The sequence below is a fragment of the Pristiophorus japonicus genome, chromosome 7 (assembly GCF_044704955.1).
Source record: "Pristiophorus japonicus isolate sPriJap1 chromosome 7, sPriJap1.hap1, whole genome shotgun sequence".
NCBI classification, from domain to species: Eukaryota; Metazoa; Chordata; class Chondrichthyes; family Pristiophoridae; genus Pristiophorus; species Pristiophorus japonicus.
Window position 1 is genome coordinate 62,139,772 of NC_091983.1, and position 19,834 is coordinate 62,159,605.

At 44.9% G+C, this 19,834-nt stretch overlaps 1 protein-coding gene across 7 annotated transcripts in view; it reads right to left on the reverse strand.

Moving 5' to 3' along the window:
• The window catches only part of LOC139267144 (rho-associated protein kinase 2-like), a 289,307-nt gene that overhangs the window by 117,278 nt on the left and 152,195 nt on the right, over positions 1 to 19,834 (reverse strand). For all 7 annotated transcript variants that reach the window (XM_070885001.1, XM_070884998.1, XM_070884995.1 and 4 more), the window contains exon 7: positions 14,512 to 14,650. In XM_070885001.1, coding sequence (XP_070741102.1) covers positions 14,512 to 14,650 — 139 coding nt within the window. The remainder of the gene's footprint in view (positions 1 to 14,511; positions 14,651 to 19,834) is intronic.

Consider the following 19,834-nt stretch of genomic DNA (forward strand, 5'->3'; position numbering starts at 1 on the left):
TACCAATGTTGCGGGTCCCAGTGGTGCTGCTGGTATAATGCAGCATTCTACAGTCAGTGCACTACCGTCCGAGCCTGCGCCTCCCTCTCGCATAGGTTCTGGTTCCACCGACTATGATTTTGATTCCAACGCTGCGGGTCCCAGTGATGCTGCTGATATCATGGAGCAGTTTACACCCATTCGTCCAACATCCCAGCCCACGGCTCGCACTCGAGTGCTGTCGTCTGGAACACCGAGCGCCCCACCATACCAGCCCGAGCCTTTCTCTCTAGTACTGCCGTCTGGAACACAGAGCGTCCCACAGTCTCAGTCCGCGCCTCCCTGTGTAGTGGTGCCACGAGGCAGACCCAGGCAGAGGAGAAGGAGATGCAGCGTGCAACAGATGCGGCTCAAGTTGTGGCATTGGGTATGGAGACCAATGAGCTTACCCGATCACTCATCGGTAGCGTCAGTGCAGTGGGTGAAGAGTTGCCGGTCCTGACGAGAGAAATAGCAGTAATGACGCGGGAGCTTAGGGAGGGAATGTCCGAGGGACTGCAATCGACGGCACAGGCCGTCAGGGAGGGGCATGCAAGTGTCGGCACAGGCCGTCAGGGAGGGCCTGGTTGAGGTAGCTGCTGCAATAAGGGCACACAGCCCCGCCAATCAAATAACACTCCCATGAAGAAGTGAACATTCACAGATATGGATGAGACATGGTTGCAGCCTTTCTTTGCTGCTTTTGTTCTTGTTCTTGTTCTTGATGTAACTGTAGTAGCGTTTTTCAAATTGAAATTGTTTTGTAAGTTTTGTAACTTTACAACTTAAGTGATCTTATGGTTTTCAAGTGATCTTATAGTGTAAATGCTCTCACAGTCTGTAAATTATTTAATTTTGCATCTAAAAAGTGATCTTGAAGTTTAAGTGATCTTAAGAGTGTAAGATTTTTCACATTGCGATTGTTTTGTAACTTTTGTAACTTTACAAGTTTATAAGTGATCTTCAAGAGTCATATTAAAAAGTATAGTTTGATACAACAAATATTTTATTACAGTGACGTTACCTTTTCAATAAAATATTTTTTCATTAAAACTGTTTATGTTCCATGAACACAACACAACGCAGGAACTACTGCAAAGAATAAAAATGTCCAAGTGCAACAGTGGTCACAGAGCCCTCGGGCATCAGTAGTTGAAGCGTTCATGGATGAGCTGCTGGCGCAAGGCTCGAGCGATCGTTAAAGGGGCATGATGGACGGCCCTCCTCCGACCTCGTGCTCCGTCATCATCCGCATCCTGTTGTTCCGTATTATCATCATGCACTGGACCCTCACGTAGGTCTTCTGGTTCCACTACCAGCTCCTGCTGCCTCATGATGGCTAAGTTATGAAGCATGCAGCACACAACAGTGAAGTGACCGACAATCTGAGGAGAGTATAGCAACTGTCCCTCAGAATGGTCCAAGCATCGGAATCGCTGTTTCAAGATGCCAATGGTCCTCTCAATGATGCTGCGCGTCTCAATGACGCTGCGCGTCGCAATGTGCGCTATGTTGTATTGACGGTCAGCTTCTGTCCGTGTCATGCGTAGGGGCGTCATGAGCCAGGTGGTCAGGCCGTACCCTTTGTCTCCCAGTAGCCAGCTCTGCCCTTCTCGCTGTTGCTCAAACATGTCAGATAGAACGCTGTCGCGTAGGATGAACGCATCATAGGTGCTGCCAAGGTATCTCGCATCGACTGACATGATGCGCTGCTTGTCGTCACACACGAGCTGCACATTGATAGAGTGGAAACCTTTCCTATTTCGGTGCTGCTCAGAATCTTCCACAGGTACTCGCAAGGCTATGTGGGTACAATCAATGCAGCCCTATACCTTTGGGAAGCCGGCAATCCTGAAGAAGCCCACAGCCCTCTCATGGATCGCTTGTGTGGGTCATTGGGAAATTGATTAAGTCATTCCTTCGCGCATACAGTGCAGCCGTGACCTGGTAAATGCAGGCATGTATTGTACGTTAAGAGATGGCACACGCATCTCCAGTTGTAGCCTGAAACGATCCCGAGGCATAGAAAGAAAGTGCAACTGTTACCTTCACTGCAACAGACAGGGCAGTTGGCGTTCTGCTTCTGGGCTGCAAATCTGCTCTCAGCATATCACAGATCTCAGTGACAACTTCTCTGCGAAAACGTAGCCTTTTCACACAATCAACTTCGCTCATGTCAAGGTACGAGCGCCTGGCTCGATATTGTCGACGTGGGTAAGGTCTCCTGCCCATCAACCTACGGGCTACGACGTTCCTGGTGCGGTGAGCTCTAATCAATTCTCTCCTATACAGTGATGTTGACAATGCAGCACCCATTCTGCAAATTTAAGTATAAAACTGGCTATGTGGCTGCCTCTCCCTGTCCCAATGGCCTCAATCCCCCTCACAGCTCAAAGGCTGCTTGATTACTGTGTCTTTGCCTGCCGTCCAGTCACTGGCGATGCCCCTATCCCGTGGCCAAATGGCCTCAGTCCCCTCACAGCTCAAAGGCTGCTGCTGTATCTTCAGCTGCCAGCCAGCCACTGACGCCGACCCTATCACGTGGCCGAATGGCCTCAACCCCCTTCGAAAGCTGCGTGCGTGTTGCTTCCTCAGCTGCCGGCCAGCCACTGACGGAATGAAGGCCTGCCTGAAGCACCGCAGCTCGAAGGCTGCTTGCTGCCGCTGTTGGGGCTGCCGTCGAGACACTGACGCCACCCCTGCCTGTCTCCAACATGGAAGGCCTGACTGAAGCACAGCAGCTCAGAGGCTGCTGCTGTTTCACACAGGTAGGAACATGGAATATTTCATCTTTTCTTTGCTTATAAATTTTTATTCAGGTTGGATCTTTATTTGTATAAGTATGACTGCTGAATGATTGTAGAATTCAATGACTTCCCTTCCCCCCGCTCTCTTACCCCCCCCCCCCCCGCCGCCCCCCTCATTCCCTACGTCTAATTTGTAACCTACGCCTGATTTTCTAAGTGTAGATAAGGTTTCTTCAAGCGTACAAAAATCTTCACTTACTCCATTCTAAGTTAGTTTGGAGTAAGCTTTCACTGCCTAAACTTTGAAAACAGGTGTAAGTGGCCGGACACGCCCCCTTTTGAAAAAAACATTCTGTTCCAAAATGAAACTGTTCTAACTGACTAGAACTGGAGCAAACTAAATGCTGAGAATTCCAATTTCTAAGATACTCCATTCTAAACCAGTTGCTCCAAAAAAAACAGGAGCAACTCAGGCCGAAACTTGGCCCCAATTATTCTGCTCACTAATGTTAATGCCAACAGACCGGAATTTGCTGGAGCAGGGCATCTCACAGCTTGCCCGATTAGTCAGACTTTTGCCTGCATCCTTCAGCTCAAACAAGGTTTGCCCAGAGTTGCTGGAAGTGCATGCTGGTAACAGGACATCTAGAATCTTGGTGAATGCTGAGGCCAACAGCACATCTCCTTAAAAAATGACATTTAGAGATTGCAAAATAAACAGAAGGACTGAGAAGGAGGGTGAATTAGAGTGGGTGAATTCTCAATTCAACAAGTACTGATATATCACATAAAACCAAGTAAAAATTAAAACCACAATATTTTGAATAGTGTAGAGGATAAAATGGCATCTTTTTTGTACTTTGTTTGAAATTAATCTTAGGAATTGTAAACCCCGAGATAAAGGGGGGGTTTCATTGGATAATCCCTGAAAACGGACGCAGGGATCACAATGCGCAATGACACCCCCACCCGCTGTTCACTGCTATGCAGGCAGGACTTCAAATTCGTGCTACAGACTGTTTTAAATGATTGCAGCATACAGCCAGCGTTCCAGACGCTGTTCATTGCCAGCATGCATTAGCAGGGGGCACAGATATCATGAGTGCTTAGCGCTACGGAAAGCCAGCCTGCTCCTCGAGGGGGAGGTGTATTGTGACTGGAATAGGTGTGCGAGTGTGCTGTGGAAGATTCAACAATGGCTGACCATGGGAGAGCGCATGCACCAAGGTTTTCAGACACTGCACTGGAGGTCTTGGTGGAAGAGGTGGAATTAAAGAGTGATGTTCTGTATCCTCAAGGGGGCTTGAAGCCCTCGAGGCACATGCTCAGCAAGCAGTGGGAAGAAGTGTAGGAGGTCAATGCCAGAGGTATAACTGCAAGAACCAGGATGCAGTGCAGGAAGAAGTTTAATGATCTCACAAAAGTTGTCAAGGTCAGGGAGTTTAATCTTCAAATGCGACATCCTACCAATTACACCATTAGCCTTCACCACCACTAAATTCACTACACCCCCATCACCCATCTACAAACAATATTTTCATCAATCAGGCTCAACCCTGCCATTCCAATGTTTTACATTTAACATTGCTGCAAGCCACACACCCATATCTCACAGCTCGCACACACTTGCAGCCATGCAACCATGACCGCCACATTACCCAAACATATTTCACGATATTCACTGACACATTTCCCTATTTCTTGCAGGAGAAGTTGGCACACAACAGGAGGCAGCAGCAATTAACTGGAGGGGACAACAGGAGGCAGCAGCAATTAACTGTAGGGGGACAACAGGAGGCAGCAGCAATTAACTGGAGGGGGACAAGCCTGTCTGGATATTTTAATCCCCACGGAGGAGACAGTGCTGTCCATCATGGTAAGAGGCATAGCTGAGGTTGTAGGGCTGAAACATCCACATACCTAATCCTCCTTCGCCCTCAATCTCTTCTGACTGAGAAGCTGCAGAGGGTGTAATCATGCACTTTTTACCTTCTCTTCTCCCATCACCACAACCCAACCCTTGTCCCTTTTTCATTTGAGATACTGAAGAACTGGAACCTGCCCAGGCAGTGGAGGAACAGGAAGAAGTGAAGAATAACAGAGACAGTCAGTTAATCACACTTGCAGTCACCAACTACTGACACTGCGTGTATTTTAAGGAGGATCGGATAGAGATGTGGTGAGACACAAGTACACTGCAACTAGGGCAGGGAAAAGGATAGCACAGGTGCCAGCTCACCGGAGGGTGAGGTCGCACACTAGTTCTGCTGCCGAAGACTCAGATGAGCATTTCAATGGGCCAGACTACAGAAGGCGGCTGATGGGTGTACACACCTAAATACTTGGTGCATTGGGAGGTCTGTGTTCAATGTCAAGGAGCATGGAGGAGTCCGGCACCAACTTGGCCCAGTGCTTTGCGCAGAGCTTGGAGCCCATCATTTCCATCATGGAATAGGTGGTCACTTCCATCAGCACATTTGTGGAAACCAACCATGATGCAGCATCCGATGGCCAATGTCTCAGCTTCCATTGCAGCACAAGCAGCTTCCACCAATGAGTGCTGTAGTGGAAGCTCAGACTGCTGTCATGGAAGCTCATCTTGCTGCCATGCAAGCTCAGACGGCTGCCATCATGGCTCTGGATACCAGTGTTCAAAGGGGCTTCCAGGGCGTCACAGCACTCCAGCAATCCATTCTCCAACATATTACCAGGATTGTTGAGGTGCCGCCCAACAACTGTGGCAGTGCCTTCAATGGAGCACAAACCTGCTGTCTTCTCTCAGGATGACAGCATTTATGCTCCCAACCCTGCCAGTCCCCTTGCTGTTGTCTGTCAGCTAGCCAGCTCAGACCTGTGCAGCCAAGGCCAAGAAGATGTAATCTGAAGCTGGCCCTTCTGGGCCCAGAGCTGCTTATGGTCACCCTCCAAGGCTATCTGCAGTCTTCTCAGCTGAAGGTCATCAGCCTTCTATCAGCCGTGCTGTAGCCACTGGAGGAGCACCTCATCGAAGTACTAGGAGAGGCACGAAAGGGAATTCACAAGGATGATTAGTTTATTTTTGTATGCATGATGTCATGATTTAATTTAGAAATTTGGATTGGAATGTGTATTTTGTGTTGGCTTTTATCTGTGCATTGTGGGAAAGAGGATAATGTAATGGTCAGTGACAGAGAAAAGGGGTGAGGGACTGTTGGTGAAAGGGGAGTTGAGGTTGAGGTTACTGGTATCACTTTTGAATTATTCGATCACGTAGAGCCCAGGCAGAAAGGGGCTGTCTGCATTGCAGCCTCCCTTCCTCTTCCTATTCCTCCTCCTCCACACCAAATAGGTGGTGGCAAGGGCTGTTCCTTCATAATGCCAAGATTGTGCAGCATGCAGAATACCACCAGAAATCTTGAGACCCGCTCAGCTGAGTACTGCAGGGCTCCTCCAAAGCAGTCCAGACAGCAGAAGCATTACTTGATTTTATGCTCTATAATATTCCTTGTGACAGCCTGGCTCTCATTATATGTCTGCTGTGCATGGGTTCCAGACCGGTATCATGAGCCAGGTCATGAGTGGATAACCCTCGTCGCCCAGTCACCACCCTTGAGTTTGCCGTGGTGGGTAATATACAGTTGGCACAGAGGACCACCGTAGAATTAATGAATCGTGACTACTGCCAGGATATCTGCAAGATTGATCTGCATGATGTGCTGCCTGTGGTCGTACGCCAACTGCATAATGAGCGAGTAGTAATCTCAGGATTGCTACCAGTGCCATGTGCTAGTCAGAGTAGGAATCACAGGATAGCTCAGATGAATACGTGGCTTGAGGAGTGGTGCAAGAGGGAGGGATTCAAATTCCTGGGATATTGGAACCGGTTCTGGGGGAGGTGGAACCAGTACAAACCGGACGGTCTGCACCTGAGCAGGACCGGAATCAATGTCCAAGGGGGAGTGTTTGCTAGTGCTGTTGGGGAGGAGTTAAACTAACATAGCAGGGGGATGGGAACCTATGTAGGGAGACGGAGGGAAATAAAATGGAGGCAGAAGCAAAAGATAGAAAGGAGAATAGTAAAAGTGGAGGGCAGAGAAACCCAAGGCAAAAAACAAAAAGGGCCACATTACAGTAAAATTCTAAAGTGGCAAAGTGTGTTAAAAAGATAAGCCTGAAGGCTCTGTGCCTCACTGAGAGGAGTATTTGGAATAAGGTGGACGAATTAACTGCGCAGACAGCAGTTAACGGATATGATGTAATTGGCATCACGGAGACATGGCTCCAGGGTGACCAAGGCTGGGAACTCAACATCCAGGGGTATTCAACATTTAGGAAGGATAGGCAGAGAGGAAAAGGAGGCAGGGTGGCGTTGCTTGTTGAAGAGGAAATTAATGCAATAGTAAGGAGGGACATTAGCCTGGATGATGTGGAATCAGTATGGGTGGAGCTGCAGAATACCAAAGGGCAGAAAACACTAGTGGGAGTTGTGTACAGACCACCAAACAGTAGTAGTGAGGTTGGGGACAGCATCAAACAAGAAATAAGGGATGTGTGCAATAAAGGTACAGCAGTTATCATGGGTGACTTTAATCTACATATTGATTGGGCTAACCAAACTGGTAGTAATGCGGCGGAGGAGGATTTCCTGGAGTGTATTAGGGATGGTTTTCTAGACCAATATGTCGAGGAACCAACTCGAGAGCTGGCCATCCTAAGCTGGGTGATGTGTAATGAGAAGGGACTAATTAGCAATCTTGTTGTGCGAGGCCCCTTGGGGGAAGAGTGACCATAATATGGTATAATTCCTTATTAAGGTGGAGAGTGACACAGTTAATTCAGAAACTAGGGTCCTGAACTTAAGGAAAGGTAACTTCAACGGTATGAAGGGTGAATTGGCTAGAATAGACTGGCAAAGGATACTTAAAGGGTTGACGGTGGATAAGCAATGGCAAATATTTAAAGATCACATGGATGAACTTCAGCAACTGTACATCCCTGTCTGGAGTAAAAATAAAACGGGGAAAGTGGCTCAACCGTGGCTAACAAGGGAAGTTAAGGATAGTGTTAAAACCAAGGAAGAGGCATATAAATTGGCCAGAAAAAGCAACAAACCTGAGGACTGGGAGAAATTTAGAATTCAACAGAGGAGGACTAAGGGTTTAATTAAGAGGGGGAAAATAGAGAATGAGAGGAAGCTTGCAGGGAACATAAAAACTGACTGCAAAAGCTTCTATAGATATGTGAAGAGAAAAAGATTAGTGAAGACAAACATAGGTCCTTTGCAGTCGGATTCAGGTGAATTTATAATGGGAACAAAGAAATGGCAGACCAATTGAACAAATACTGCTGTTCTGTCTTCATGAAGGAAGACACAAATAACCTTCCGAATGTACTAGGACAGTGGGTCGAGTGAGAAGGAGGAACTGAAGGATATCCTTATTAGGCGGGAAATTGTGTTAGGGAAATTGATGGGATTGAAGGCCGATAAATCTCCGGGGTCTGATAGTCTGCATCCCAGAGTACTTAAGGAAGTGGCCCTAGAAATAATGGATGCATTGGTGATCATTTTCCAACAGTCTATCGACTCTGGATCAGTTCCTATGGACTGGAGGGTAGCTAATGTAACACCACTTTTTAAACGAGGGAGAGAGAAACCAGGTAATTATAGACCGGCTAGCCTGACATCAGTAGTGGGGAAAATGTTGGAACCAATCATTAAGGATGAAATAGCAGCGCATTTGGAAAGCAATGACAGGATCGGTCCAAGTCAGCATGGATTTATGAAAGGGAAATCATGCTTGACAAATCTTCTGGAATTTTTTGAGGATGTAACTAGCAGAATGGACAAGGGAGAACCAGTGGATGTGGTGTATTTGGACTTTCAAAAGGCTTTTTGACAAGGTCCAGCACAAGAGATTGGTGTGCAAAATCAAAGCACATGGTATTGGGGGTAATGTACTGATGTGGATAGAGAACTGGTTGGCAAACAGGGGAAGCAGAGTGTCAGGATAAACGGGTCCTTTTCAGAATGGCAGGCAGTGACTAGTGGAGTGCTGCAGGGCTCAGTGCTGGGACCCCAGCTCTTTACAATATACATTAACGATTTAGATGAAGGAATTGAGTGTAATATCTCTAACTTTGCAGATGACATTAAACTGGGTGGCGGTGCGAGCTGTGAGGAGGACGCTAAGAAGCTGCAGGGTGACTTGGACAGGTTAGGCGAGTGGGCAAATGCATGGTAGATGCAGTATAATGTGGATAAATGTGAGGTTATCCATTTTGGGGGCAAAAACACGAAAGCAGAAGATTATCTGAATGGTGGCAGATTAGGAAAAGGGAAGGTGCAACGAGACCTGGGTGTCATGGTTCATCAGTCATTGAAAGTTGGCATGCAGGTACAGCAAACGGTGAAGGCGGCAAATGGTATGTTGGCCTTCATAGCTAGGGGATTTGAGTATAAGAGCAGGGAGGTCTTACTGCAGTTGTAGAGGGGGCCTTAGTGAGGCCTCACCTGGAATATTGTGTTCAGTTTTGTCTTCTAATCTGAGGAAGGACGTTCTTGCTATTGAGGGAGTGCAGCGAAGGTTCACCAGACTGATTCCAGGGATGGCTGGACTGTCATATGAGGAGAGACTGGATCAACTGGGCCTTTATACACTGGAGTTTAGAAGGATGAGGGGGGATCTCATAGAAACGTTTAAGATTCTGACGGGACGGGACAGGTTAGATGCGGAAAGAATGTTCCTGATGTTGGGGAAGTCCAGAACCAGGGTACATAGTCTTAGGATAAGGGGTATGCCATTTAGGACTGAGATGAGGAGAAACTTCTTCACTCAGAGAGTTGTTAACCTGTGAAATTCCCTGCCGCAGAGAGTTGTTGATGCCAGTTCATTGGATATATTCAAGAGGGAGTTAGATATGGCCCTTACGGCTAAGGGGATCAAGGGATATGGAGAGAAAGCAGGAAAGGGGTACTGAGGGAATGATCAGCCATGATCTTATTGAATGGCAGTGCAGGCTCGAAGGGCCAAATGGCCTACTCCTGCACCAAAATTCTATGTTTCTATAGAATCCCTTTCAGTTCAAGAAAATGGCAGAGTTGACATAAGGCGTACACAAAACAATGAGCAATCAGCGTGCAATCAATGGTACCCTGCACCATGAGGAAGCCTGGTATCCATGCAAACCCTTGTGCTCACTCCGCCTGTTTGTCTCAGCAAGAGGGAATGAGAGGAAGCTGTCTCTCTGTACAGAGAGCCTCAATGACCCCCCCCCTTATGCGGTAGTGTACTGCAAACTGCGAGATGTTGCTTCTAAGTCCAGAAGCAGCCCGGAATGAGCCAGACACACAAATGTTCAGAGCCACAAGCAACTTGACAACCACTAGACAATGCTGTCCATGACCTGTTCTGAGGTTGGAGTTGTGGCTGCAGCAGTCGCAGATTCTCAGTCGTGATCTCTTTAATGAAGCATAAACGTCTCAAGTATTGGTCGCCGCTGAAGTTCAGGTGAGAGAATTCCCCCATAAAACCCTCTGCGGATATGGCCTCCAGCTGAGAGCCCTTCTCCCCCTCCACATTTTGTTCAGCTGTGTGTAGGTTAGATCGTGGAGCTCAAAGATGACAGCATGGCATGTTGCACACTGATTGACGTCATGCATGCTGCCGGCGGTCGTTAGGTGCGTGCGTGCAAAGTCCTTTATAAATATGGCATCCAGCGCCTTTCACGTTGGAATTACGGCCATTGCGGAAGCCATTTTCTAATTTGAGGATGCCTCATAGCGCTCAAAAGATGGGCGCTACAGAGTGCAACTTCTCTCCAAGTTTCTCAATGGACTTTTTGAATAGAGCCTCGTTCCCAAACGTCAACTGTTGATAATGTATCTTGCATGCTTGTGTCATTTTTCTGTATGTGTCTGAGCAAACAAATGGCTTACTTTTACATAACTATGTAAAGTATGTTCAAATACTTTTTTACACATTAGTATAGTTATTAAACAGCTCGAGAACATATGAAAACAGAATACCAAATGTAGAAATCTTATTTTTCAAGGATCTGTACTGACTTTTTTTAAATAATTTAAATTTTCTAATATTACACTGGCAGAATATTTTACACAAGAATTATCAGCATTATGGAGTTTATCAGTGAATTACAACTACAATTAGACCTACCAGAACAGTTCACATGTTATTTCTTTTTTACCTGCATTCTTTTCAAGGAGAAAGCTTGACTTAGTTTTTGGTACCCATTAAAGCAAAAGGACCTATGCACGAAATTAATTTTGCATACCTAAAATCAACAACGGGCATACCAATGGCCAGGTGCAGTTTGAATTATTTGCAGGATACAACTCCCTTTACACTGTCTCATCAGTTAGGTTTGAAGATAATTATGCAAGAACTTGCAGAAGACTCAAACTCCTCCCAGCAACATGCATACCATTAACAATGCTCCCTGAATTAATTAAGTGAATCCCATTATGATAGAGAGATTTATCACTCTCCTAAATTCAGCGAAAACTACAAGCTGTAGCAGGATGTAGAGCTGTTTCACTCGTGCAGCAGAAGATGAGAAAGCTTCAACTATTAGCTCTCCATCTGTTAGAGGTATCACTGCATACCTCTGAAGAAAGCAGGGAAAAGGAAGACTCTCTATTTGCTTTCAATTTAAAACAAACGTAATGAGTCTTTACTGGTAGTTTTATTTTTAAAAGACTGCTGCTGATTATTTGAAGTAAAGCAACAGAGCATTAATATACTTTCTCCATTTACCATGACGACTATAAACTTTACCATTAACATATGTAAAAATATATGAATCGAAGAAAGTCAAGTACTGTTTAGTGTAGACTTCAGGTCAATACTAGGCAACCACCGTAGGAATTTCTGTTTAGAACTGACAAAATACAGCAAAAACAAGATGATGAAAGGGCTCTGTCCCAATATGATCTTCGACCCCTCCTTAAAACGAAATGGTCACAGTTGTAACATTTACCAAGCATGTGTGTTTTTTTTTAAAAAGAAGTGAGGAAATTTTATTTTAAAATGAAGGTCTATAAAATATCATCCCATCAAATCAGGTCATATTTAAAAGGATTTGATGATGTACTGTTCCTTTAAAAGTTTGCTTAGACTTATAATATTTAAATCGTTTGAGTAAGAATTGCGAACAATTACTGTTCATTTAAAGTAAAACACATCAACCTGGAAATTCCGGCCTCCCCGGGTCCGTACGGAGTGTCTACGGACCCAGGAAGGCATCGCAAAAGCCGGTTTTCAGCGCACAATGCGCATGCGATGAAAACCGGCTTTTCCGATCTGTCTGCAACGCATATTGGGTGACAGGACATTTGCAAGGGCAAGAGTGTGGCATTTACCCATATCTTGCCCAGCAAATGTCCTCAAAATTCTTGTGTCTGATGAAAGCAGGCACATAGCCTACTTTTACAGGCATAAGAGTTTAAAAACATACAAAAATATATTAAATTAAATCTAAAAAACATTGTTTTTAAAAACCCTGCCCACTACGTTACATTTATTTTTAACCATAATTTTAAAAAACTTACTAAAAACTCAAAAATGTTTTCTCCAAGATATTAACTTTAATTTCCATTAATTTTAAATATGTGAGGTGTGTTTATTTTTATTACGTGTTTAGTGTCTTTTTTTTCTCATTAATAGCAATGAGAACTCGTAGATACGGAGTTCTCAGTGCTATTAATGAGAAAGTGTGGAATACTATACCTGATTGGCTGAGCAGTCACACATGACTGCACCTTCTGCGTGGGAACCAGGAGGATGGGAGCGCAGCGTGGGAAGAGAAGATCTCCCCACCGGAATTGCAGGCTCCTCCCGGACCACCAGGTAAATTCGTAGAAATGGTTCAGGTCGGAGGCAATTGCCCGCGAGAAACCTCCGTCCGGAATTTCAGCTCCATCAAGTTCCACACTTGCGCCAGCAATACCCAACTCTACTTCACCACCACCTCGCTCGACCCCTCCATTGTCTCTAAATTGTCAGACTGTTTGTCCAACATTCAGTAGTGGATGAGTAGAAATTTCCTCCAACTAAATATTGGGTAGACCAAAGCGATCATCTTTAATCTCCGCTGCAAGCTCTGTTCCCTAGCCACCGAATCCATCTCTCTCCCTGGCAACTTTCCGAGGCTAAACCAGACTGTTTGCAAGCTTGTTGTTGTATTTGTCCCCCAAATGAGCTCCCGACCACATACCCGTACCATCACTAAGACTGCCTACAACCACCTCTGTGGCATTGCCCGACTCCACCCCGTCTCAACTCATCTGCTGCTGAAACCCTCATCCATGACTATGTTACCTCCAGACTTGCCTATTCCAATGCACTCCTAGCCAGTCCCTTCCACCCTCCATAAACTTAAACTCATGCAAAAATTCTGCTGCCCGTATCCTATCTTGCTTCCAAGTCCTGTTCGCCCATTACCGCTGTGTTCGCTGATCTACAATGACCCTTGGTTGAGCAACGCCTCGATCTTAAAATTCTTATCCTCATTTTCGAATCCCTTCATAGCTTCGCCCCTCCCCATGTCCAACCTCCTCCAGCCCTACAACCCTCAGAGATATCTGCACTTGTCCAATTCTGGCCTTGTGCGCATCTCCGATTTTAATCGCTCCACCATTGCTAGCCGTGCCTTCAGCTGCCAAAGCCCTAACCTCTGGAATTTCCTCCAGAAACCTCTCTCTCTTTTTCCTCCTTTAAGAAGCTCCTTAAAACCTAGCTCTTTGATCCATCAGTCCTAATTTCTCATGTGGCTCGGTGTCAAATTTTGTTTGTTAACATTCCTGTGAAGCGCCTTGGGATGTTTGACTACGTTAAAGGTGCTTAATAACAAGTTGTTGTTATTAAGAAAAACAATTCTATTAAATTTTGCAATTAAGCTATCAATACCACTGAAAATTTGTTCGTTGTGAAGATTTTTTTAGGATAAAAATCCAATAATTTGTCTATGCTTATGTGCAACTGACACATGGGTATTTTCCCAAAATGACCTTTCTTCACAGTGCTCAACGGCCAACTAAATACTTTTGCTTTGATTGCTGATAATGCAATGAGCTTCCTGACTTGAAGCAGACTTGAAAATGAAATTCCAACTTTAAAGTAAACATTTTCATTGTAGATCAACATTCACAGTAACGTGCAAACAGATGTATTAAACCCAAATTTGACAGTGTTTTTAATTTAATTTCACCAAAACATCACAAATTGTTTACAATAGCTATGCAATAACTATGAGAAGTGCAATCCACAGATTGAAGGCATCTCAAAGACTTACTGACAAATCTCAAGAAATTTCACAGACAACTACAATCCATTACTTTGTCATGGTGCTAGTGGAAGAATTTTCCAACATGCTAAACTGATAATTAATTTAGTCTATCCAGCTCTACTACAAGCTTTTCTCATCTTGACTAATTGTATTTGCACCATTGGCAGGAATCATGGAAAACTCCACCACCTCAGCTTTGAGCGATGGTGGTCAATGAACAGAGGAAAGATTCTGAAGAGAACATTTCACAGGGAAATGAATGGGGTTCAATATCTACAACTACAGGTGTTTTTGTTTTGATTATTTGTTTCAAACTGAAAAATATCAATCATTATGGTAAGAGGCCTGAAGTTTATATCGTACTGCAATTCAGAAATAAATGGTACCTTTTACTAAAGGATTGCACTTGTAAACTTGCTAATATTTGCTCATACAAATGTTATTAAAATTTTAGAAACAATACCGGTCAGTCAAGAAGGCACAGATGAGGTCTTTGGCATGCTTTGAGATTTCAACATCATCTGGAAAATTGAGCGAATTTTTGTGATCCATGATTTTACTGTATGTTCCCACAAGGGAATCCGCATAAAATGGAGTATCGCCTGGTAAAGAAAGTACAGGAGGAATTAATGTGTGACAAATTAAGCTTTACTTTTTTGTTTACTCATACAATAGCAACTTTCTCTCTGCAAAAAAAGCAAGCATAATAGCAATGTGTTGAATCCCTCATCATGCAGTTGCACGACATAACGGTACATTTCTCAATTTATGCATTTTTAAAATCATATCTGATCATAGTAGCAGTTATAAAATAGGGAATTACAAGTATGTTATGATAGAGAGAAACTGATTGATTGATTAATTAATTAATTAGCTAAGACTGGCAGCTAGGGTTAAGATACAAATCTTCAACCAAGTCTTTTCTTGAATTCTGACCAGCAATGCAAAGAGATGTGCTGGAAGAGGCTTCCCAGACATGAAAGCAGTACTTTAGTCTTGGTTAGAACTGTATTTCATAGAGAGTGAAGAATTGTTGAGAAAAAAAAATCTGGCATGGAAGAGGATACAGCTTCTTGGAGTCAACTTTTTAAAATGGAAGAGTTCTGGGAATTCCAATTCAGGTCTGAAGAAATAGAACGTCCATAGGTGAAGAAGGACGAAGGTTTTCAGAAGGAAGAGATTGTAGCTGCTGATTGGACTTGAGACATTAAGAAACTGTCTCTGAAGAAAATAAGATTTTCACTATTTCATTAAAGGCCAAGTGATTCAGCCTTAGAACAGAGAAATAAAAACAGAAAATGCTGAAAATGAATGGCACACTTGAAATGACATAAATGTCTTTTCTTTTGACAAACACTGACCGATCTACTGTGTATTTCCAGCATTTTTAGCTTTGATTTCAGATTTCCAGCATTCATCATTTTTCAAGAGAAGGAGCACTGAGGGTTTGCAATCTGCAGGAAATTGATGAAAGTGGACTGAAATCATTAGGAAGAGTGGCTGGGGTGGATGATGAGTGAAGGTCATTGATAAGAAGAAGTAGTTTGAGTGGAACACAGGAATTGTTTAATGAAAACAAACTAAGAGGAGACATCAACCACAGTATCCATAGAATAGATTAAGCACAGATCTAGCGTCTCTAAACTGGGCATCTATGAGGCGCTGTGACCCATCAGCTGCAGCAGGACTGTTTTCCACCACAATCTGTAACATCATGGTCCGGCATACCCCTCACTACCATTACCATGAAGCCAGGGGACCAACCCTGGTACAATGAGTGCAGAAGGGCAGGTCAGGAACAGCACCAGGCATACCTGAAAATGACTTAACAGCCAGGTGAACCTATTACACAGGTATACATGCATGCTAAATGGCAGAAGCAGCATGCTCTAAGACAGAGCTAAGCGACTGCACAACAACAGATCAGGTCCAAGCTCTGCAGTCGTGCCGCATCCAGTTGCGAATGGTGGTGGGCAATTAAGCAACTAACAGGTGGAGGAAGCTCCATAAACAACCCCATCCTCAATGCAAGTGCATGCAAAAGACAAGGCTGAAGTTTTCGCAACCATCTACAGCCAGAAGTGCCGCGTGGATCACCCTCGTCGACCTCCTCCTGGGGTTCCCACCATCACAAATGCCAGCCAATTCGATTCATTTCACGTGGTATGCTGCGCCTCTGAGTCACAAGGTTGTCGATTCAAGTCCAACTCCAGAGACTTGAGCACAAAAATCTAGGTTGATAATCCAGTGCAGTATTGAGGGAGTGCCGCACTGTCGGAGCTGCTGTCTTTTGGATGAGACATTAAACAGAGGCCCAGTCTACACACTCAGGTGGACATAAAAGATCCCATGGCACTATATCGAAGAGCAGGGGAGCTATCCTTGGCGTTCTGGCCAATATTTATCCCTCAATCAACTTCACTAAAACAGATTATCTGGTCATTATCACATTGCTGTTTGTGGGAGCTTGCTGTTCACAAATTGGCTGCCACATTTCCTACATTGCAGCAGTAACGAACACCTCAAATATTACTTCATAGGCTGTAAAGCACTTTGGGACACTCAGTGGCCCTGAAAGGCGCTATAGAAATGCAAGTCTTTTTTTCTACCAAGAAACGGTTGCGTGCACTGGGTACAGCAAAGGCTAGGATTCCCGATAACATCTCGGCTGTAATGCTGAAAGCCTATGCTCCAGACATAGCCACTCCATTATCCAAGCTGTTCCAGCAAGCGACAACATTGGCAACTACCCAGCAATGTAAAAAATGCCCAGGTATGTCCTGTCCACAAACCCAACCTGGCCAATTACTGTCCTGTCATTGTACCCTCAATCATCAGCAAAGTGATGGCATGAGACACCAACAGTGCTGCACTGTATTGTGGCATTTATCCACCAATAACCTGCTCACCAATGCTTAGTTTGGGTTCTGTCAGGACCACTCCACTGCAGATCTCATTACAGCATTGTTCCAATCATGGACAAAAGAGCTGAATTACAGAGGTGAGGAGTGACTGCCCTTGATATCAAGGCAGCATTTGACTGAGTGTGGCACCAAGGAGCCCTAGTAAAACTAAAGCCAATGGTGATCAGGGGAGAAACTCTCCAGTGGCTGGAGTCATACCTAGCACAAAGAAAGGTGCCTGTGGTTGTTGGAGGTCAATCATCTGAGCCCTCGAACATCACTGCAGGAATTCCTCAGGGCAGCGTCTGAGGCTCAACTATCTTCAGCTGCATCATCAATGACCTTCCCTCCACCATTAGGGCAGAAGTGGGGCGGTTAGCTGATGATTGTAATGGTAAGCTCCATTCGCAACTCCTCAGATAATGAAGCAGTCCATTGGGCTGAAAAGTGGCAATGACCATCTCCAACAAGAGTCTAACCAGCTCCTCTTGACATACATTGGCGTTACCATGCCATATCCCCCAGTGACAATATCCTGGGGGCCGCCATTGACCAAAACCACAAATGGACCAGCCACAGAAATGGCATGACTACTAGAGCAGGAGGCTGGATATTCTGCGGTGATTAGATCACCTCCCAACTCCCCAAAGCCTCTCCACCACCTACAATGCACGTTAGCAGTGTGATGGAATAAACTCCACTTGCCTGGACGGGTGCAGCTGCAACAACACTCAAGAAGCTCGACAGTATCCCAAACAAAGCACTCTACTTGATCGGCAGCCCTTAAACATCCACTCCTTCCACCACCGGCGCACTGTGGCTACAGTGTATACAATCCATGGGATGCACACACTGGACATGGCAGGGTCGAGAACCAGAGGACACAGATTTAAGATAACTAGCAAAGGAACCAAAGGCGACATAAGAAAAAATTGTTTTTACACAGAGTGGTTAGGATCTGGAATGCACTGCCTGGAAGGGTGGTAGAGGCAGACTCAATCATGGCTTTCAAAAGGGAGTTGGATAAGCATCTGAAAGAAAACAATTCGCAGGGCTATGGGGAAAGGGCGAGGAAGTGGGACCAGCTGAGATGCTCTTGCAGGGTAGGGACTATTTTAACACTCCCCACTCAGCGGGAACGGGGTAAAAATACAGCAGCTCCAATTACTGCTCCCTATTTGATTTTTTAAAAATGTATTCCTGGGATGTGGGCGTCACTAACAAGGCCAGCATTTATTGCCCAAGTCTAATTGCCCTCGAGAAGGTGGTGATGAGCCAAATTCTTGAACCGCTGCAATCCATGTGGTGAAAGTACTCCCATAATGCCGTTATGGATGGAGTTCCAGGTATTTAGCCCAGCCCGTACTTCCAAGTCAGGAGGGTGTGTAAGTTGCAGGTGATGTGTGTTCCCATGCACATGCTGCTCTTGTCTTCTAGGTGGGAGAGGTAGCGGGTTTGGGAGGTGCTGCTGAAGAAGCCTTGGCGAGTTCCTACAATGTTGTAGATGTTACACACTGCAGCCACGGTGCGCTGGTGGTGGAGGGAGTGAATGTTTATGGTGATGGATATGGAGTGCCAATCAATTTTTCACGGTGGATGAGGGCCCTGGCTAGACTCAGGTGGGGCTCTCGCACATCAATGCTAATCTATGACCTGTGATGTCAATCAAACCCCCATGCCATTTTAACAAAGGCATTTTAATGCACATGAACATGAAACAGGTCAGCAGCTGGTGGGAGGGATAAAGTGGTTCCCCCTGGCAAGTTAAAAATATTCATTTGTGAAGCTAGAAGAGTAGATGTGCTCTTCTAGCCCCCGTCACCCCCCACCACCGAAAAGCCAGGGCCTCCCCTGCCCCGGACACTTTCCCATTCTCCCCACCCTACCTTGCCGCAAGGCCCTCCTGAAACCCATCCCCACGACATAGTTGGAAGCTAGCACATGGCCAAGTGCCTTATAATGTTTGCCTGCTGGTTGCCGCTCTGCATCCTCCTCCTATCCGTTCTACCCTGCAAGTGAACTAGCAACACTTAAGCAAGGCGCAGGAGTTAATCTACCTTGGGCCTGAAACCTAGGAGAGAGTGCATTTTCCACTCCCCAACCAGCTCACCCAAAACCCACTCCAGGTTAAAATCAACACCAAGAACAAACTAGCCATGATTGTAATGGTATAGATAAATGAGTAGTTGAGGAAAAAAATGTAATCTAAAGTGAAAGGCTTACATAAAGTCCCTAAACAATAAAGGAAAGGAAGGGAATATGATGAGCTTTGGAAAGAGGGGGGGTGGGGGGGTAAAGCCAATTAGGAAGGCAAAGAGGAAATATATGAAATTAAAGAATAGAAAAATAAATACAAAAGTATTCTATAGCCACATAACTAACAAAAAGAGAATTAATATAGGAATAGAACCACAAAGGGAATGAGCAAGTTAAACTCACAGGAGATAATAATGAAATGACAGGAATACTGAGCAGATACTTGCCTCAGTTTTCACTGAAAAGGTTAACAAAAAGGAAATGACAAGTAGAAGAAGTCATCAAGAGAGATATTACAACAGTTAAGATAGAAGTAACACAAGATAAATTAGACAAACTTGACAAAACCCAGGGTCCAGATGGATTGCATCTGTGGATACTCAATAAAACCAAGGAGGAGATACCAGAGGCACTAGTATCCCTATAACTCAATAGATTAAGGAATAGCAGCAGAGACTGACAAACAGCAAATGTAATTGCCAGCTTCAAAGAGGGAGACAGAACAAATCCAGGGAACTATGGAGCAGTGGTAGGAAAGATACTGGATCTCGAGATGGAGAGTATAATTAAAAAATGTCAGCATGGATTTCTAAAAGGAAGATTGTGTTTAATCAACCTTACTGAATT